Below are 22,138 nucleotides of genomic sequence, written 5' to 3'. Positions count from 1 at the left end.
ACAACTGTCCAAACTTGGACAGTGTTTCTTCACCCCTAGAAGATCCAAGTCTCTTATCTGACTCAGTTCCGCATTTCTCAGATAGGAATACCCAAAAGAAAAAGCACTTGCCTCTTAATGGAAGGACATGTCAAAAGGCCACAGGAAAATGGCACTTATGGATCAATAGTCAATGGATATAGGATGCTATACAAATCTCATGAAATCAACAGTGGCCGAAAATTCCTCAAGTTAGGTTGCTGCTTTTATGGTCTTCTAGCAGCGTCTTTAATGATGAATCCTTTACAGATTTATGTAACTGGCTCTAATTTGAATTTACAAATAAATAAAAAAGGAATTTGTATTAAATGCCCACAATGTTAAAATGGATTCTGTGAAAATCTGAAGACAGGAAAGATTTAATAAGGCAAATAATGGGCAATGTCAGCAATGCAAAGAACAAAAGGCACTCAGTCTTACAGTTGTATATGTACACTACTATACATTACTATTAAAATATTCATTAAAAATACCAGTTTTCTGCATTACTTTGGAAGTTACATCTGTGAAATGTTGAAGGAGCAAAATTAAGTCAATGCATAATATATTTTTATTTCTCTTTAAAGCTATTTACAGGGGGGGGGACACACACACAATTCTGCCAAGCAGCTCTCCGATCTGTGATACATGAATAGTTTAAAGGAAAGCCAAATGCAGATATTCACAAAGTTAAAAGGTGCAGAAACAGAACAGAAAGGACAAAGGTTTATTTCAGCTTTCTCAGTTAATTTCCCTGACCAAAGCCCATTTCCTGTCAGATCAAAAAATACAGTATGAACCATATACATCTATACTCTTAAAAACCAGTGCTGTTCTCTGCAGGTATACATATGGTTGATGTATGTGTACATGAAGTCAGAAAGAAGGCTACCCTTCACTTAATAGCCTTTTCCCATAGAATCTACTTTTGTTTTATGGAAGTGAAAGGTACTAAACTTAGATCACCTGCCGAATAATTTAAGCTTGCCAAAGCAGCAACAGAACAGATTTAGCGGTTGTCCTATTTTTCAACGCCAAAAGCTTTCCCTTCCAGTGAGTCATTATTACTTGGCTTTGTTGTTGTTGTCAGTGAAGACCCTATCAATATGTCCTTCTGGTTCCGGAATTGTGTTTTATTTCCCACTTGGACTATCGTGATGCATTTCTGGGGTGTAGGTAAGCAGGACGATCATGACCCAGAGGTGAAGCAATGCCTGGCAAGAGAGAAACAGGAGTTAGTGCATAAACCTTTTTATTTTCTCAGTATTTAAACACTTAATTTTAACTTAAATTTAAATTTTACAGTTCTAACTCTGTATTTTAATCTTATATCAATTTTGCTGCCTGGTTTTATCCTGGTTGTACTTTTTATACTGTATTTTGTATTTGTGTTTTTAACCTGTTGGTTGTTTTATTATGGTTTTCATTTTTGTGAACCGCCCAGAGCGTTTCGGCTATTAGGCAGTATAAAAATGTAATAAATAAATAAATAAATAAACGCAAAACAACCTAATGCAGAAACTCCGCAAGGGCTATACATGTGCAAATGGGGGGGGCTCTCTCACACTGGTTGCAACCATGGAGTAGGGGGACGCTACAGGAACAGGGAGGGTCTACATATGTATCCTGCTCTTCTTTCAAGGAGCTCTTCTATTCGTTCCTGGGGTTGTGCCACTTGATCCTCACAACCATTTTTTGGAAGACACTTCAGCTGAGAGATTGCAATTAGCCCAAGATCAACCCAGTATGCTTTATGGCAGAGAAGGTATTTGAACTCTGATCTTCCCAACCATCCAACATTCTGTCCACTGCATTACACCGGATCTGCTATAGCGGCCAACTGGAGCTCTGGAGGCTGGAAGCTCCAATGTCAATGGGGCACTGAATCCACTCCAGGTTTCAGTCAGAACTCTAAAGGAGATACCCCAAGTGCTGTTTACTGTGTACAACACGGGAGCACGGTCCTTCTGGCCCTGATGGCCATCAGGGGTTGGCCACTTTGGCCTAGCCAATGGGCTTTACAGTGGGAATTGCAATCCAACAACATCCGGAGGGCTACAGGTTGCCCAAGCCTGGTCTAAATCTGATGCTCCATGGTGGCGGTATGGGCAGAGTGGGAGGAGTTGGGGAGGGCAGTGTATTTTGCGGTGGAGGCTGCTGGCTCTGATGTGAATGGGGCAGTGAATCAGTAAGAACCAGCCAGAACTTTAAAGGAGTTATCCATGGGTGCTGGGTTCAGCACCTTGGATAGCTCCTTTAGCCACACATATGTACATGATTCCGGTTCAGAGCCAAAGGTGAAGGCAAAGGCTTTCTGTGACGCTCCCAATAAACACATTCCGACTTTTTATTTCCATCTAACCAACGGGGCGCACAATGACATTTGTCGTGACGAGGGCTTTGCCCAGCCACCAAGCGCAGTGCGGCTCCTGACATGTTATGAAAAGCCTTTCCAATACTACGGTGACCTTGTGCGAGTCTCCTGTGGGCAGCGACAATGGCTGCTGAAGAGATTATAGATTACATTGTCGAAAGGCCAATGCCCTGCTGCTTCCCACCACAGAGGCTCATCCAGCTTGGATATTAGTCTAAAGATTTTGCTGCAAAGTGGGAGTGGAGTAGTTGGTTGGGATACTTTTTAACAGGAGGGGGGAATTAACACGGCCCATTTGATGTCATATACAGAGCTGGCGTGGGGGTGGAGGGTCGAGAGAAGTCGTTAGTGCCCAGTTGCAGCGATTTGGGTCCCCCTTGGCAGCACTTCAACTACTGTGAGGCCCAGAAAAATGGGACACTGACCCTGCACGCTCCGTCAAGAAAGGCATTTCCAGTCAGAGAGCGCGGAGGAAGACAGCTGAAGCTGAGAAAAGGGGTTCTTATGTAAATATACACGACACCTTGACTAACTGCAGGCATAGTTTCCCTCTGGTGGGAAATGACAGGAATTTTAGAGAGGTGATGATTTATTCTCCTCTTGAGAATCATAACAGGTGCATTCATCTGGGACCATCACAGCAACCACAAACTCCGTTATCAGTTATGAATGAGGCAGGAAAACATTACTCCTGGAACAGCCAGATCTTCATATCCTTAGGGCCACTGGGAAAATAATGGCTGCCTGCGCTCTTCAGGGCAAGGGGGAACACTGCAATCTTGTGTAACAACTGACCTGCATGGCAGGATGTTCAAGACTCTCACGTGTTGTTATTACTACACACCAAACTCCAAAAACGTAAAATTGACTAAAAGGTTTGGCCAGAACATCTGGGACAACGGAATAAATTGACCCCACAGATGATCATGAGATTAGCTCAAATTCCACAGAGAAGAGGGGGTGGCAGGTAAACCTCTCTGAGAGTTTCTCCAACCGGACAAGAGTACTTTGAAGGCAGAAATGGCTCACCAGACTTCTGGGAAGGGAACATGGGGACAGGAAAGGGAGGAAGAGTGCAACTTTTCGTCCCAGCACCAGGAAAACATGGATCAAATACGTAAGCCTGAATAATGACTGGAGACCAAAAGAGGCACAAATGCAGCCAAGACTTCTCCCAAAACATGACAGTTCCCCTGAGTTTCCTAGGACAAACTGTCCAACCATGGTTTTAGCGTTTCTTCTACTGAGGACTCCCCTTGTAGTGGGCCACTTGCCTGCAGCCTGTCCACTGTGACAGGGTTGGGTTCAGAACCAGGTCAGTCAGCTATCTCTATCAAAGAAGTCCCAGATATTCTCCCAAAGTAATCTTCAATGAAATTATATCTTCAGGACCCAACTATCCCTGTTTCAACCGCTGACCCAGAAGTACAGTTCAGAACTTCCTGCCGTGCAAACACCATAGGGATTTCCACAATGGAAATGCTGCTCTTTCAGGACCAAGTGTAAGTAAACAGAGCTACCACTGATGTCACTGCCAGCATATTCCTGCCCCAAAGGGAGCAAGCTATGGGACTTTATGCCATTCCTAGAAATTAAAGTCAAATGTACCACTGCACAGGGACACAAAATCTTTCTTAAAAGGCAGCACCCATTTAATGCTGCACAAATATCTATTATGCTGCATGATTACAAGAAACAGGTTGCATAACCTACTTACGAAGGGTGCTGAACTGCCAAAATTAATTATATCCCATTTTTCTTGTATATGCCACTCAATGCCTGTCAGATCAAGATTATATATTATGTAAGAAAGCCTAAAAATGCTGCGCTTTAATCTACTTAGACTCACCATATAAATGATTACAAATACTCTTGCAATGGGATACCGTCGTAGAAAGATTCCAAGTCGAATGCTGTAACCAAATAATATAAAAACATTTTATCTTTGCTTTTACTTCCACCTGTGTCAGCCACAAATGACAGTTAAGATATATATATATTTAAAAACTTACTAGGACAATAAGTAAGATAAGGGGGGAAATCCAAACTCAAATCCCATTTTTACTCTCAACTTAGCTAGGACAATTTAAATGTCATTAAGTGGCAGATTTTCTTCAGTTTATGCATTATGGCAAAGGGAGGGCGCATGCAGGCCGCATGAGGCCCCCGATGCCTCCCCACGGCCGCTGAAACCCACTGACGCAGCATGCCACCCACCCACCCCCATTTACCACTATGGAGCTAAATTTGACCTCGTTACTGATCAGGAGTGGTAAAATGGTGGCATCTCTTTTGCTGCTGCACCCCCCCCCCCCCCGCAGAATTCTATTTATTTTTATTTTTTTATTTAAGGATTTTTATGCCGCCATTCAGCCAAAAAAGGCTCTCATGGCGGCTTACAAAAGTATTTCTTGACAGTCCCTGCCCACAGGCTTACAATCTAAAAGACATGACACAAAAGGAAAGGGGATTGGGAGGGAGGAGGAGGAGGGGGAAAAGGAAAGCAAATTCAGGCACTACAATCTTAGTTGCAAAGTTCAGCAGTTACAGTTGACAGGAGGAGGGGGGGGGTCTCAGCTGGAGCTGGACCCAGGCACGGTGGAGAGATGCCTGGCTGCTGCTTCCTCCCTCACTGGTGGCCTCTGCAAAGACAGTTGGTAGCAGGAGGGAGGGGGCTCTCAGCTGGAGCTGGACCCAGGCATGGTGGAGAGGTGCCTGGCTGCTGCTTCCTCCCTCACTGGTGGCCTCTGCAGAGACAGTTGGTAGCAGGAGGGCTCCTGCAGCAGGATTGCAGCCCATGGGGAGGGGAGGGTATCAAGAGGGGAGGAAATGGCTCCAGAACCCCACCAAAGTTTCCCAACCCTGCGCTGTAGGTTGTATCCAACTGCATCCCCTCCACTGACAGAAGGCTCTTTAATCCAGTGTAGGCGGAAGGGGTGTGTGTGTGTGTGTGTGTGTGTACGTAAGGAGACAATTTTAGTTTATCCTCCCTTACCCCGAACAGAAACCTGCACCCCCTGCCATCTGCTCCAGAGGATTGGGGGTCCCTTTGGAACAGTGTGAGAGGTGGCATGAGCAGCTGGAGGAAAGGGAATTTGAGATAGTCATCTCCCCCACTTCCTGCTCATGGAAGCCTCCCTGGATTAAGGAACCTTCCATCAGCAGAGGGAACACAACTGGAGACAACCTTATGGAAGACACAGTGTCCCCACCTTCTAGGCTCCACTCCACCTGAAAGGCAGAACACTGCAAAGCACGGTAGAGTCTACTGCATAATGTAGCTCCTCAGATGGACAGTGGGGATAGATTTTGAAGGCCCTGGAAGGTGGTGGTTGATCCACATAACAATGTTTCCCCATATAAAGAAAGCCTTTTGAGGTAATACAGACTGAAACCTTTGATGTAGCAACAGATATGGAGAAACGATCCCCGCCCCACCAGAATAGCCACAGAACATCATCTGCCTTGTGTGAGCGAACTGGGAAAAGGAGGCAGGTGAAGACTCCATCTTGAGAGGAATCATAAAGCAACAGAGGAATAACCATGGTTTACTTCTAAAATGACCACGTGCGTCGTGCCAAATTTCAGTATCTTCACTTACTTAACTGCTTTTCCAAAATTATCTTTTTACTAATAGCTAATTCTGTCAACAGGAGAAAGAAAAAGAGGGTGTGATGACAGTGCTATTTCCTCACCTAAACTGGTCTATACTGCTGGCAGCTTTGCGGACTTTTCCGTACATGCCTGCAGCATTCACGTCAACATCACTAAAAAGGACAGGAACATTTCTCATGCGAGTGCCTAGATTGAGAACATTAAAAGATACACCAGTTACCGACAGCAAAGCCAATATATCAACTACTCATAATATCAATTATCCACACACAGATTGACATTACTCTGCAGGAAACATCACGTGAAGAGCCACGGTTGAGATGCTACTTCAGTGTGGACTGATGATATTTTGTAAGGCACTTCGATAGTTCCGTGGGGCCAACGAGACCACATCATACCAGTCCTTATTCAGCTTCACTGGCTAACCAGTCCAGGTCTGGGTCCAATTCAAAGTGCTGGTATTAACATTCAACGCCCTTTGGGGCCAGGCTATCTGAAGGACCGCCTCCTTCCATATGTACCTGCCCGGACAATAAGGTCATCCTCAGGGGTCTTTCTCTGTGAGCCATTGCCAAAGGAAGTGAGGCAGGTGGCTACCAGGAGGAGGGCTTTCTTTGCTGTGGCACCCCGGCTGTCAAATGAGCTCCCTAAAGAAGTTTGCCTGGCATCTATACTATACTCCTTTAGATGCTAGGTGAAGACCTTTTTATTTTCTCAGCATTTTAACGGTCTAGCAATTTAATTTTAACTTTGCTGTTTTTAAATTTGTATTTTAAATCTGTATTAATTTCTGCACTGCTGCTTGATTTCATCCCGGCTGTGTTTTTATATTGTATTTTAGACTGTGCTTTGATACTGTTTGTTTTATATTTTGAATGGTTTCTATGGTTTTAATTTTTGTAAACCGCCCAGAGAGCTTCGGCTATTGGGTGGTATAAATAAATAAATGTGATGGAGCAGAAATCCCAGAAATAAATTAAAGCACATACATACATAAAGTGATTGTAGCAGAAGCATGCTTTGCGTTCCTGAGCGCACTCCATCAGGACTTCCTCACCTCACAAGGACTAGGAAGTTCTTCCATACGGCTAAACATGGTTCAGTTCAGGCTAAATGTTATGTCCTACGTGCAGTAAGAAGGGGGAGGAAGCACACGAGACTCGCTCCAAGTTCCCACGCTGACTGTGCTCTAGGCGGAGTCTGAACGAGTCTTTGCAGTGGCGGCGTGGAAGAGAAAAGCTGGATTGTAAACCCACTAAAGTTTGTTAGCTAAGCACTGCCTTGATTATAGCCAACGGATATACACTCCAATCCTAAACATAGCTGTACGGCTTGGGGAACGCAATTCTTGACGGAGCGCCTCTTCCGGCAGGAACCTACCTGTGTACTATGTTCATCATCGAAGGCCCTCGTCCAGGTGCCTCCTCCAAGGGAGGGCTGGAAGGAGGTAAAAAAGGAAAGGGCCCCAATGAGGCCCATCTGGCACCAACATTTTTATCTTTTTGGCACCAGGTTAAAACCTTCCTCTTCTTTCAGGCATTTGGCAGCAGAACGACAAGGTTTGAATCCGGTCCTGGATTTTTCTTATCGTTGATTTTTTAAAATTGTTCAGAAATGTGTGTCACTGTCTGCTTATAAGTTTGCATGTAAATGTTTTTTTTATATTATGTATAATGTATTTTATTGGTTTTTATTCTTTGTAAACTGCCTAGAGAGCTTTGGCTATGGAAGGGGGGATATATAGATAAGTAATAAATAAAAGTAAATGAAAATGAAATTTCAAGAGTAAACCCTACTGAACACAACGGGATTTACTTCTGGCATGCTAGGATCCCACTGCATCTCATTTTAAAGGGCTACAGATACATCAGAGAATGGAGATGAAATTTTGTGGATGTTTAATAAGCCAACTCGCTCAAGCTGTCTGAACTTTTTCTAAACTAGTCCTTAACTCTGGTATCAGACACCTTGTTTGCTCCTGAGCTCTGGACGGTGGTGTACTAGTCCGGATGGTGAGATTAATCTGTTTTAGTGATTTATTTAATGTATTCATATGCCACTGTTTAGTATACCATACAACAAAAGGAGATCCCAATCGAGATACATTTGAATGGTCAAATACATAAGTATCCAGTATCATAAGGAAGCATCAAGTCTAAGGAATTAGCATCATAAAAACACTGTAAAAGAATGGCAGACTGGAACTAATCAGTCTTCAGAACGTTTTTAGGATGTTTTAATCATGTATGCTATGTTTTTAATCAGTTTTTAATATGTTTTATATTCATTGTTGTTCCCCGTCTCGATCCAAGTGGAGAGGCAGGTAAGAAATAAATGATGATGATGATGTCTGAATACCTGAATTGAAGGGGCCTTTTGTGGTCCCCACAGGACGACCACTGAGAAGGCCCTATCCTGGCAACCTAAATGGCTGCACATGGGGGCACTCAAGGAGGGCCTCTGTAGTTGATCCTAACATTCAGGATCATACAGGTGAGGGTCAGTCTTTTGGATATCTCAGTCCTAAACTGTTCATGGCTCTAAAAGTTAACATCAATCGAGCCGTGCAAAATTGGTGCAATGCATTCAGACTTCCTGGCCCTACTGACATTGACGCAGCTGCATTTGGCTCCAATTGAACTTACCAGCCAAACTTCAAAAGGCAGCCCCACAGAGAGCACGTTACAATAATCGGGGTTAGACATCACTAAAGCAACTACATTTGGACTGTTTGATGGTGGGGTGGGGTGGTGAGCGGAGTTCCCAGTATTACAGGGTGCCTGAACTAGTTACCTGGAAGATTCTTCAAGTCCTACAACTCTATGATGACGAAAACTTCCTTCGACTAAAAACAGGTTAATTTTTTATTCTTTGGGAGAGCCTGTTGTGCTCATTGTCTGCATTAAGAAAAGCACACTGGAACGTCATGACTAATGAAATTGCTCGCTGGTAACAATTCTGATTAAAAGCCACATTCTTAATGTGTTATTTACGGAACCACAGATTAATTAAACTAATTGACTGACACATAATTTCAGCCACACACAATAACAGCATTTTCTCACTTCTAATAGATTTATAGTGTAGTAGTTTGAGGAAGCGGCTGAAATTAATTCCCATCCTTTCACAAAAAGAAAAGGAATCTCCCGTCAAAATCATTAATTTCCAAAAACAAAATACTGGGAGTGAAAAGTTTCAAAAGAAGCTGCATCTTTATCTATTATATTATATTTATTTTTATTTATTATATTTATATCTCACCATTTTACCTCTTGAAAGGAACCCAAGACAGCTAACATGGTCCTCCTCCTCTCCATTTTATCCTCACAACAACCCTGTGAGGTAGGTGAGGCTGAGAGTCAGTGACTGGCCCAAAGTCACCCAGTGAGCTTCATGGTGGAGCGGGGACTAGAACCCAGATCTCCCGACTCCCAGTCCAACACTGTAGTCACTACACTACTCTGGCTTTCATATGGTTTTAAGTTTTAACTCTCACTAATTATCTGATCACAACCAAATGAAAAAGAAAACGTTTGTGATTTTTTTTAAAAAAAAAACCTGGCATTAAAATCTTCTAAAAACTTTTCTTTTACAAGATTGTACTATCCAATCAAAGGTAAGAGAGGAACTTCTTTCCTAACTTAAACATTTCAAAAACAGAGGGAAAGATTTATTTTAAATAAGGGCTCAGGCATGCTGACAAAGGGCAGCATCCAATGTTGACCATGCACCAGTGGAACCCACCGTCAGCGCAACAGGAAGCTCATGCTTCCTAAAGCAAACAGAAACTAGCCGAAACACTCATTTCCAGAACAGAACAGCTCAGTGGAATTAACAAACTGCAACATCTTGTTGCAGGACAGAAACCATCAACCCCAAATCTGTTGATTGACCTTATATTTTTTTTCCAGCTGACCCATGCCTTGACCTGGAATTACTTACAGTCTATCTATGCTTAGTCAACACGTGGACATCCCCCCCATTTTTACCTTCGCCACTGTCAACGCCCGCCATATTGATTGAGGGACCATTTGCTGAAGGGCCTTGGACCGTCTTCAGCTGCTGCTCCAATCGCTCCAGCTGGTAGACCAAGGAGTTCTTTTCTGTGCTGAGGTTCTCCAGCATGGTCTGTTTCTGAATGAGTGTCTCCGTCAACTGATGCAGCCGATTCTCCAACTCCGATTGGCTACTGCTGCTCAAGGTCTTGTTTGTTAACTGAAGTGGGAGTGAGGTCGGGGGGGGGAGGATGAAGAGTAGAGAAAAGAGACACTTTGACTACCATCTAGGATGGGTTGATTTAAATATTTTTTCTAATGCATAATTCATATCTTTACACACACACACACACACACACCGCTGTCCCTTTCTGCTCCAGAGCAAGAAAGGTGGCTGGTTAGGGGTGCTCCCTCTCCCACCCAGCCTTTCCCTTGGAAAAGAAGTGTTGGGCATTGGTAGCTTTAAGTAGCAGAGCAAAAAAGGGTGTTCTCCCCACAACAGCTTTTCCCAAAGAAAAGGCAGGGGGAGGAACAACTTTGCAGGTGGGGATGAGTTGGCAACCACAATTTTTGGCTTGGCCCCAAACATAATCCAAAACTTTTGGATATATAGACCTTTTTTTTTTTTTGCACTGGACAATTATCTGCACAGAGACCAGATACTTCTGAATTTAATCCACCCCCACCAACATCAGGACCAGCCTGACTGTGATGGGACACTGCCACAGCATTCTCTATCCAAAGCATGTTTTTTTTGTACTTCAGTAGCCAGCTTTGGGCTGTTTCAAAGCCTACCAGCAGTATGTCGGATAACAATATTCATAAAAATTAACCCATTACCTGGTTTCTCAGTTTCTGAATTTCCTCCTCTCTGTCTGTTATCCGGCTCTGCAAAGTATTCTTTGTCCGGTACAGTTCTTCTTCAGTATAATGGAGCTCCTGGAAAACAGATGTAACCAGAAGTGATTATTTTATAAAATGCCACAGTTAAGCAAAACACATGGAAGTTACTACCAACATATCCCAACGGTTTGGACAGTTCATCTAGAGTTGAAATGGTATCACCACGGCTGAGGAACAGCACACCAGGGCTACATCCAAAGCTGGAGAAGTCATGGGTGATGGGCTGATTATAGATCACACAAATGTGGTATTCCCAAGGTGGTGGTGGTGGGTCAATTCCAACTATGTTTGTTTCTTTAAAAATCTGGATGTTTGCATCTCAATGTCTCTCAATCCTATTTCTCAGCATTACTTTCGTGTAGGCTTCACGACGGTTACCATTTCTGTGTTCTGATGAAGGAGACACCAAAAGACACATATACATCCTCAGGGTGGAGAGATGGGGTTGGATCCCACAGTGGCTCTGAGTTAGCAGAAAGCACTTCTACTCATGCAGACCAATTGATTTTCAACCTACCTACTTAATCCCCCCGCCCTGCCCCAAGCCCTTCTGAGAGTGGGAGGGCCCTCCAGAGCAGAATGGGGCTACAGCACAGGGGGCTACAGTAGTTAAGAGAACTGACAAAAACGGGGTGCCCTGACTTACAGAAGTGCTTCCCGTTAAGGCACGAGTAGGCAACCAGATGCCCGGTAGAATTTAGCACAACAGTGTGGATGCAGTTCCTGAGAGGCTGTGTTAACTATGACTCTGGGGTGAAAAGGGGGGGACAGGTGCTCAGCTATATATGTGCTAAATGCAACTTTGCATCAACATGCAGGTTTTAAAAAATGCAAATAGCATCAGCTGGTGGGACATGCTAATGATCAGAACAAGGTCGGTGAGAGAGGGGGTGGCACCCGGATCCTCCATGTCGACACACTTGCCAGAAGCAGCATTGAATTGGATGAAAGGAGCGGCCCAATAATGGCCACCCAAGCACTCGTACCGCCAAAGATGCTGGGATATGGGGCAGACCATTCAGAGGACCCAGGAGCACAGCTGAATGGTTTGCATTTAGCGTGTGGTTTAACAAACAGGCCAGGGTTACGGTGTTGTGTGCAACAGCACAGTGTGCGGTTAGTGCAAACCATAGAGAACCACAGTCTCACTAGAATGTCGTCTGAAGAGGGCCATTATGGCTTAGCAGTCATGTGAACCATTCCTAACCAGAGTGGGCTACAAAACCACGGTTTAAACATGCTCACTAACCATTTCCAGCAAAAGGATTAGCAGCCTAACCATGGCTTAGCATGTTGTCTGTACTATATAAAGTGCCAAAAAGGTAGTTGTGTGCCTTTTTGGCACTTTATATAGTACTACTTAATAACTACTGCCTTCCATTACTTGTGTTAGCATGTTGTCTGAACAGGCCCAGAGATGGGCTATCTGGACAAGCCAAAAGAACAGCACTGTATAAAGTAACGCTGGAAGCTTAATTTCCCCCCAAGTTGTTGTTATGTCAGAATGATTGTTTTGACTTCTGCTTTCTCAGCAGCCCAGTTTTAGACACAACCAATGCCAATGGTTGAACCCGGCCACAAAATCCTTTCACTCAAAGGTTCTCCCTTGAAGGCTGGGTGCCAGGGAGAGACTGAACAACTCGTTCAGCACAAGATTCAACTATCATGAATGGGACTGCCAGAGCGAAGTGGGATTTCCCCTTGCATTCCATCAACACGATGGGGGTAGGGGTGGCACTGCTTTCACAAGTTGGCAGGCACCAAACTACAGTTGGGAACTGATCACAGTTTTTATTCTATAATAGCCTTATTCTGAAATTATTGCCCTTGGATGCAACAGCAACAACAACAACAACAACAACTCATGAATCAAGACTTGGCCAGGGTGGGGATACCTTCAAAAAACTTAGAGATCAGGAAAGGAAAGCTGAAAGTTCAGTTTAGCTCTGATTGCCTTACTTGAGGGTGTAATTGCTCAAGAAGGGTAAGGTTTGTGATCAGGATTCAGGCTCTCCCTATTCTTTTTAAAGTGAAAAGCAGCTGTGGGAACAAAGAACCTAAGAAGAGCGTGCAGGATCAGACCAAAGGCCTGGCTAGTTCAGCATTCTGCTCCCACACTGGCCACCAGGTACCTGTGGGAAGCCCACATGCAGGGCATGAGCGCAATAGCAGCTTCCCATTCGTGTTCTCCAACCACTGGGATTCAGAGGAAGAATGCCTTTGATACTGAAAGTAATACACAGCCATCTTGACTAGTAGCCGTTATCCTCCATTTGGATGGCCAAATTGAAAAGGGTACAGAGGTGTTAATCCTTCCCCCTCTGTACGATTTTCCCGATCTAACTTATGCTTCCTCCACACTGCTACCTGCCCCACAGGGGAAAACATACAGGTACCATGCAAGCATCTGCATATTTCTCCCCCACCCCTCTAAGGCATGGTGGTGCCATTTTAACTGGGGAAATGGTTTACCGAGAAATTTTTAATCTGCCCTCTCCTGGCACTGTGGTTCCAATCCAATTCTACAACACCCCATAAGAACATAAGAGCTACATTGGATCAGACCAACAGCCCACCTAGACCAGCACTCTGTTCACACAGTGGCCATCCAGCTGTCGACCAGGGACCAACAAAGCAGGACAGAGAAGCAACGGCAACCTCCCGCTCATGCTCCCCAACAACTGGTGTACATAGGCACACTGCCTTTGATACTGGAGGTAGCATGTAGCCAGCAGGACTAGTAGCCACTGATAGACTTCTCCTCCAGAAATGTATCTAACTCCCTTTTAAACCAATCCAAATAGGTGGCCATCACTACATCCTGTGGTAGCGAGTTCCATAGTTTAACTATGCACTGTGTGAAGTAGTCCTTCCTTTTATCTGTCCTGAATCTCCCACTAACCATGGGATGACTCCAGGTTCTAGCATTTTTAGAGGAGAACAATGTCTCCCTATCCACATTCTTCACACCATCTATAATTTTGTTAAAAACACACACACACACACACACACACACACACACACACACACACACACCACTGTGGGAGATTCTGCTTCTGGGTCTCCTGTATCTAGCCTACTTTGACCTGGATTCTCACCCTTCAGGGGGCATTTGCATGACATATCCAAACTGATCAGTTGCAGCCATGAGGCTGGAAACACATTTTTTATGAAACAAGGTGAAAGTTCTGAGTAGTCCAACAGGAATAGGTGCCTCAGGGGCCATCTGTGGCGCATGGACCAATGACACTTGCGTTCAGTGTCGTAGGTGCTCTTTAACAGCAACGGTTGAGAATACACTGTTGCCGGAGTTCATACTCAAACTATTCAACCCAAGTGTTTCTTAGTAATAGCAGCTGAGCAAGAGAGAAGGCTCAAGTGGGCCAACTCAAACTCATTTGAAAGGATGGGACTGGGTGCGTTTAAATAGTATTTCCATCTCAAAGCCAAAGAACGGGCTGGAAACGGGCTGTCCATCAAGAAGTCTGGTGTAACAGAACATCGCCATATGGCTTCATCATGTGTAATAAACATGATGCAGCCACCTTTCGAGAGCAGACGTGGATATTTTGCTTTTTCATTAGTTCTGTCTGCCACTATCTAATTCATATGGAATTTCTAGAGGGACAGATAATCCTGCAAGGTATATAGTTCCAATCGTGGAAAGCAAAATTAAGCATCTTCCTTCCTGTGGCTTCATCTTCAACTCAGAACAGCTATTCATGATAAAACCATAAACTTAATGAGATATAGGGAAAGCGATCCGCTTCCAACCAGGTATTGGCTAGATAGATTATAGTGTTGTCGTTGCTTTAAACAAGGACACTTCAGTGACCTTGCCAGGGGTTCATGCATCAAAGCCCATGAAAAAGGCTCCACAATTTCCCTTTGTATAGCAACACTAAAGCTGTGAGGAGAACTACTCAACATGCTTAACTGCAGGGCCTTTTCAAAATATAATTTAGCAGCGTGCACGCTTGAGAGGCTTATCATTGATCTATATCAAAATGTGGAGGTGTCGCTTCCTCACAGGTTGTGGTCATGAGGCATGTCCAACAGCTCTTTGAGCAGGGCCATGTGGTTCACTCTTCCCCATCACCTGCGATGGTTCCTGCCACCATCTAGACAACAGCAGATGGCTTAGCCTGGGAGTCTCCAACATAGTGTCCACAGACACCATTTCTGTGGACCACAGAGGGTTAAAAATGACTTAGGGATGACTTTATTATAGAAAAATCATCGTCTCGCCCCCACGCTTACCTGTTTCTGCCTCTCTAGTTCAGCCTCCACTTCTTGTTTGGCTGTTTTGTGTGCCATGATTTGATCCTGCCAATCTTGAATCTGTTCTCTTGTGGACTCGGCTTCATTCATCTGCTGCGCTTCCATATCCTACAAACAATGAAGTGTTACTTATTTATGTCATTTCCTAAATAGCAGTCCTTATAAGGTCTGGTTTCTACACACAAGCTTGGTCCTATATCCAAGGCTCCAACTGATACAAGCATGGTCTGTGATAACTACAGGGTGATGCTTGGAAGAGCCTACACTTTCCTTCCTCAAAAGTCACCACTTAATGGAGCTTTTTGGTAACGTCCCAAACTGCTCTAAATTTATACCTTTTCCTCTACTGTCACCAATGCCTGAAATTCCACTTATAAATCACCCCCACCAAAACAAAAAAAAAAGAGAGGAAATCCATCATCCCCTTGAAAGAAACATAGAATAGTAGTTGGAATGGGCCTATAAGGCCATCAAGTCCAACCCCCTGCTAAATGCATGAATCCACCTTAAAGCATCCCTGACAGATGCTTGTCCAGCTGCCTCTTGAAGGCCTCTAGTGTGGGAGAGCCCACAACCTCCCTAGGTAACTGGTTCCATTGTCATACTGCTCTAATGTCCAGCCGGAATCTGGCTTCCTGTAACTTGAGCCCATTATTCCGTGTCCTGCAGGGAACAAGAGAGTCCCCACATTTGGATAATATCTGCGTATACTAATTTATACATACAGATGCACATTTAGACATAATTACTATAATTTAAATAGAAATACAGTACATAAGAGGAGCCCTGCTGGATCAGACCAAGGGTTCATCTAGTTCAGCATTCTGTTCACACAGTGGCCAAGCAGCTGCCAATAGGAAAGCCACAAGGAGGGCAAGAGTGCTCCCTCCCATTTTCCCCTGCAACTGGTATATATTGGCATACAGCTTCTGGTACTAGGCGTAGCATATAGCCATCAGGACTAGTAGCCATTGATAGCCTCCTTCCCCACGAATTTGTCGAATTTTATTTTGAAGTCATCCAAAGTGTACATCTCACCACTGAACAGATTGGGTGACCTGTGGGCCTGCTTGTTCAGTCTGTTGTCTAGGTGCTCACTGATGGCAGGCAATAATTCTTGCGGTTCATTCAATCTAAAATGGAATTGGGCAGGACAGCCCTTCAAAGAGAGGACTGTCCTCCGGCAGCCTGTGAAATACAGGGCTGTCCTCTGTAAAAGAGGGTACATGGCCACTGTACTCAAAGCTCCATCAGAAGTTGCTGATACCCAGTCCTGACTGCCATGTTTCTTACAATACAGAAAACACACACATTATCCTAAAAAAAAATTGGCATCTGGAATGGCGGCAATAGCAGCGCTTGGGTGTGGCAACCGTAAGAACTTAAGAAGAGCCCTGCTGGATCAGACCAAAAGACTACGTAGTCCAACGTTCTGTTGGCACAGTGGCCAACCAGATGCCTCTGGGAAGCCCACAAGCTGGACATGAGCGGTATTCACACTGCCTCTGATCCTGGAGGTAGAGCATAGCCATCCTGACCAGTAGCCATTGACAGCCATAAAGCTTCTATCCGTTACAACTGGATCAGTGGTGGCTGTCCCGATTTAACGGACAGGAAGGGCGCGCAGCAGAGGGCAGTGCAGACTTGAGCATTATTTAGCACATTTGTAGACCCGTCTCTTTGAAAGACTTCAGGCCAAACTACACGGGGTTATCATATTTCACCCTTGCACAACAACTCTGTGAGGTAGGCTAGGCAGAGAGCATTTGACTGATTCAAGGGTCACGCTGTGAACTTCGTGGGCGAGGGGAATTTGAAGCCAGATTTCCCTGGCCCAAACCCGACACTCTAACCACCACCTTATACTGGCTCTCCATTTTTTTCTTGCTCCAGCCTTGTTTTAGTCTAGAAAATGCAAGAGAGTTAAGCGATGGTTGCTTTTGTGCCATTGCAACAACCGGGCAGCCATTTGCTCCGCAGCAGATCCGGCACAATACCTGCAGTTCTGTTCTCAGCTGCTGTATCTGCCCCCGCAGCTTCTGCACCTCCTCCTTCTGCATGTCCCGTTCGTGCCTCAGTTCCTCCAACTCCATGATGCTTGCTGTCTGGCTATCCAAACCTTCAATACCGGAGCCTTCTTTCAGGCTGCTGATCAACTTTTCTTTGGACTGAGATTTAAAGAAGTGATGATCAGTGAATGAAATGGCACCCTAGTTCACCAGCGCCCACGTCCATACACTTAAAGCACACTAACTATGGCACAAGGGGTCATTCTGAACTAGGCCAGAACCTCTCAGTCACAAGCAGGGTTTAAAGATGTGATTTGTTTTATTTTATTATGTATTACCTTTCTCTACCGTTGAATAGCCAAATATCCCTGGACGGTTCGCAAAAATTAGCATCCTTACATACAATGTGCTAAAACACAATATAAAAACTTAAAATAGAATAAAAACCAGCAGCAGGACAAGATCTAAAAACATAACCGCTCATTTAAAAACAAAATGGACTAAAGCTCTTCACCTGGCACCAAAACAACCACAATTTAGGCACTAGGCAAGCCTCTCTGTGGAGGGCCTTCTAGAACTGGGATGCCACCACCAAAAAGGCCCGATGCCCTCATTTGTATTCCGTCTATCTGGTATTCAAAGGTATATAACTTTGGGACATGGTGGCTTCACTTTGGTAGAATGGCTTGAACACAGGGGTGGGGAATCCGTGCCCCTCTGAATAGTGTTGGGCACTATTCATCTCCCATCTCCCTGACCGTGATGGCTAGAGCTGAAGGGGCCAGGAGTCCAACCCCATCTGGAGGGCCACAGCTTCGCCCGCCCCTAGTCTAACACAAGTCAGACCTGCGACAAAATGTTGCAGTGTGAAGTGTTCCCTATTCAGGATTCCAACCGCCACATTTCCATCCGCTCACCCTGCAATGGTCAGTTAGCATTCCATGGACACGGAGTATGCTCACTCCCCATCCTTCCCCATGTAAAGATCCCTTCCTGTCCTCCGTACCACTCTTTCCTGAGAAGGCCTGGATTATTTTGCATGAATTTACATTAAACAGACTTTTTGTAAGTTTCATTTCTATCCCACCCAATAGCCAAAGTTCTCTAGCCAGTGTACAAAATTTTAAATCATAAAATACGACATGATAAAACATAATATAAAATGTAGCTTAAAACGGAATAAAACCAAAGTAAAAACCAGAGTAAAAGCCAGCAGCAGTATAAAGATTCTAAAAAACCAACCACAGCAAACACAACACATTTAAAAAACAAAACTGAAGGACTAAAAATCCTGGGGGAAATGAAAAGGTCTTTACCTGGAGTATGCGCGTAGCTTTCTGTTTATAGTCTACTAGCTCTAGCTTAGTAGATTCCAAGGCAGCTTTGGCTCCTTTCACTTGCTGTTGACTTTCATCCGCTCTCCGCTTCTCCTCCGCGTACTTTCGCTCCGCTGTGGTCACTGCTTCCGCTAAGTTCTGCCGCTCAGCTTCCATTTTACTGAGGCGCGTCGCAAACTCATTCTGCGAAGAGGAAGTTTGTTGGCTCATCTAATTACCAATGTCAAACAGTATAACAGGTAGACAGTGCAATCCTATATACTGTATGTCTGATCAGAGGCAAGTCCCAGTGAATCCAATGGGGCTTACTCCCGTGTAAGTGTGAATAGGCTTGCAGCCTTAGAAAGGAAAAACGGAAGAGACATGTTGGGCCTCCTCAGACAACACACTAAGCCATGATTAGGCCGCTAACATGAACCAATATGTGAACCGCCCAGAGAGCTTCGGCTATTGGGCGGTATAAAAATGTAATAAATAAATAAATAAATAAACCCTTTTGCAGTAAACAGTTAGTGAGAGTGCTTAAACCGTGGTTATGTAGCCACCATGGTTAGGAATAATTCGTTCACACAACATGCTAAGTCATGATTAACATGACGCGCTTCGCCATAATGTTTAGCTCAAAATGATTAACCACCATGGCTTAGCAACACTGAGGATAACCTACCAAGAATTAGCTACAAAAGATAAAATAGCAGTGCTTATCCATGACTGCAGTGTTCCAGATTTTAATGGAGCCAGTCATATGAGGAAGGGGGTTTGATAGATATCCAGTTCTAGGTTATAAGCATCCTTGCAACCAATTTAAAAAATTAGGCTGTTTCACATGTTACAATTCCTGAATGAAAGGCACTGCCCTAACCCTAACAGCAGCAACTACAAATAACTTGTTCCAACTGAAATCAAGAACTTTCAGAATAACCAGGAGAAGGCTCTTGCACACTCAGTTCAGTTCTGATACAGAAAGCAAGTTCCTGGGCTCAGAGGCACCCCCGTGCTTTAATGCTATGTGGATTGTATTTTGCACCTGGCTCCAGTTGGTGGATCCTGGGGTTCTACTAAGAAACAAAACAGATCTCTCAAGCCCCTACACCCCTGCCGCGGAGCGCAGTTCCCCAATCAGTGAAGGAAAGCAGCAAGCCGGCTGTCCTGACCTGCATCTGTTTGTAGCTTTCTTGCTCCCGTCTCAGTGTGGACTCTGCATCACGTAACCTCTCCTGAAGGGTCTGGAGGGCTTGACTGTGCAGGCTGTTCCCTTCGCAGTTATCCTGAAGTATTCTGGACAGGCAGAAAGTAAAGGTGTACCGAAACAGGAGGAAGGCATAGTAGCTGCTTTCAACATACAATCTGTATGATGGCGCAATGACCTCCAGTGCACTACAATATAGGCTTCCTTTAACTTAATTTACTCCTTGTGTCTCATGCCTTTCAGACTATAAGGCTGAGGGCAGGAGCCGTCTTGACTTCTAAGCAAAGTCAGCCATTCTGGAAGCATTCTGGACCAAAGAGCAGGGTAAAAATGCTTTTAAATAAATAAACAAATGCTGTCTGCCCAGTGAACCTTGTCATCCAACCACCCTTATTTGGTTATTGCTGTATTTAAGTTATTAAGTATTGTGAGACTCACTATAATTTTTTTTTTAAAAAAATCAATAAAAACGTGTGTGTGTGTATGTATATATGTATGTATATATATATCTCACAGAGGTGGGCAATTTGGGGAGGTCCAGTGACATTTTTGCCACCCCCACAGGACACAGTCTGCCAGATGACTCCCCCACCCCCCAAAAAAAGAACTTTTAAAAATTCTATCTTTTAATGAAACAAAAAGGCATCCGGAGTGGTACAGAATACCAAAGAAGCACAAATCTAACTTGTTAGCCGCTACAAAGCCCTAGAAGGGTCACATCTAGCTTGCAAACAAGCTAGCTTTGACATTTTTAGCACTCCATAGTGCTCCGGAAACCTGCACATTTCCTGTCCCTGATGTAAAAAAAGATCTCTCTCAATATTAGAACCCAGGGTAATCCAGTGAAGCTGAATGGTGGGAGTTATTCAGGATAGCCTCCCCACCCCAAAAAAAAGAAAGGACTTCCTTCACACAGTGCGTAAGCTATGGAATTTGCTCCCACAAGTGGTAGTGATGGCCATCAACACGGATGGCTTTAAGGAAACGATTAAGCAAATTCATGGCGCATAAGGCTACCGATGGCCACTGGTCATGTTGGCTGTATGCTACTCCTAGGATCAGAGGGAGTATGCCTCTCATTAACTTAAAACTGAAGACTTCTGAATCTAGGCAAGTTTATTTTTATTTATTTTTTATTTATCATATTTATACAAGTGAACGGGCTCAAGTTAAAGGAAGCCAGATTCCAGCTGGACATCAGGAAAAACTTCCTGACTGTTAGAGCAGTACAATGGAATCAGTTGCCTGGTGAGGTTGTGGCCTCTCCCACACTAGAGGCCTTCAAGAGGCAGCTGGACAACCATCTGTCAGGGATGTTTTAGGGTGGATTTCTGCATTGAGCAGGGGGTTGGACTCGATGGCCTTGTAGGCCCCTTCCAACTCTGCTATTCTATGATTTTAGAGAATATGAACAGAGATCCTCCTGAGAGCTTTGTTTTCTGAATAGCAATCTCCCAGCGCTACAGTACGTGCTGCTTCTTGAATGCTTAAGGGATTTCAAAAGCAGCTTGCAAGGCTGCAGAAGGAGGCTGCTACTGAGAAAAACAAAAGTCATACCGATTTCACAAAGTTCCTTCGATACACGTAATGAGCCCAGGTCGCTGCATTCCAGGATTTCAGACCTTTCCTATTCTCTATCCAAAGGGAACTGTTCCGTGCTCAAATAAAGATTAATCTGAGCGGTGTGGGAGCCACTGTTTTGGGATGGCTCCCACATCATGAACGCCAATGCACAAGATCTCCATGGGTCTAGGCGGGGGCAGCTTCCAGGGTTCGAAGCCAAGCCCCCATTAACTGCCCGTTTGGGCAGCTGCAACAGGTTGGGCTTCAAAATCACGCAAACTCCCCAAGCCACATGGGAGGACCCAGAGGAGCAGGGCTTCTACACCACTAGCATATCACTGAAACTGGGCCCTCCCTCCTGTGTAAGACGAACATACTCCCGCAAAAAACAGAGCACATTTCAGGATTAATGCTGGAGCTACCTGGCCACTGAAGACGAAGCTAAAAATCAGATTATACAGAGACGCAAAAACTATCCTACAAGCAAAGAGGAAACATTAGAGATACAACAAGCCTACGGAGCTTGATTTCCCCAACCTGAAACTGGCAAGACAGATTGCGAGTACCGTGATTTTTCATTCTGCAGTGTTTCCAGTGCTTTATTCCGCGAATTCAGAAGCTGATCGGCTTCCTGCAACCTCACTTTCAGGACAGCCAACTGGGAATCCTTGGCGCCGGCAGCTTCGGTCAGATCGTCAACTTGGGCTTGAAGCTCCCGAACAAGCCGGTCGTTGTTTGAATGATCAGCATTCCACTTCTCCACCCGCGCTCGGGCACTGTTTAACTCTGCAAATGTTTAGGTCAGCAAAAGTTAGCTTGATGGACAAAGTGGCTGGCATGTTTATTAACAGGCC

At 44.5% G+C, this 22,138-nt stretch overlaps 1 protein-coding gene across 1 annotated transcript in view; it reads right to left on the bottom strand.

Annotated features, from left to right (window-relative positions):
- Positions 1-571: 571 nt before the first annotated feature.
- The window catches only part of GOLGA5 (golgin A5), a 31,003-nt gene continuing 9,436 nt past the window's right edge, over positions 572-22,138 (bottom strand). Inside the window, exons 4-13 of the mRNA XM_063117979.1 lie at positions 21,851-22,070; positions 19,687-19,810; positions 18,512-18,715; positions 17,184-17,354; positions 15,166-15,294; positions 10,843-10,941; positions 9,997-10,222; positions 6,088-6,193; positions 4,242-4,305; positions 572-1,232 (exon numbers count right to left, since the gene is read on the bottom strand). Of these exons, the coding sequence (XP_062974049.1) occupies positions 1,152-1,232; positions 4,242-4,305; positions 6,088-6,193; positions 9,997-10,222; positions 10,843-10,941; positions 15,166-15,294; positions 17,184-17,354; positions 18,512-18,715; positions 19,687-19,810; positions 21,851-22,070 (1,424 nt within the window). The 3' untranslated portion in view covers positions 572-1,151. The remainder of the gene's footprint in view (positions 1,233-4,241; positions 4,306-6,087; positions 6,194-9,996; positions 10,223-10,842; positions 10,942-15,165; positions 15,295-17,183; positions 17,355-18,511; positions 18,716-19,686; positions 19,811-21,850; positions 22,071-22,138) is intronic.

This window comes from Elgaria multicarinata, chromosome 2 (genome assembly GCF_023053635.1).
Source record: "Elgaria multicarinata webbii isolate HBS135686 ecotype San Diego chromosome 2, rElgMul1.1.pri, whole genome shotgun sequence".
Lineage (NCBI taxonomy): Eukaryota > Metazoa > Chordata > Lepidosauria > Squamata > Anguidae > Elgaria > Elgaria multicarinata.
The sequence above is the reverse complement of the archived record's forward strand: the minus strand, read 5'-3'. Positions and strand labels throughout refer to the sequence as shown.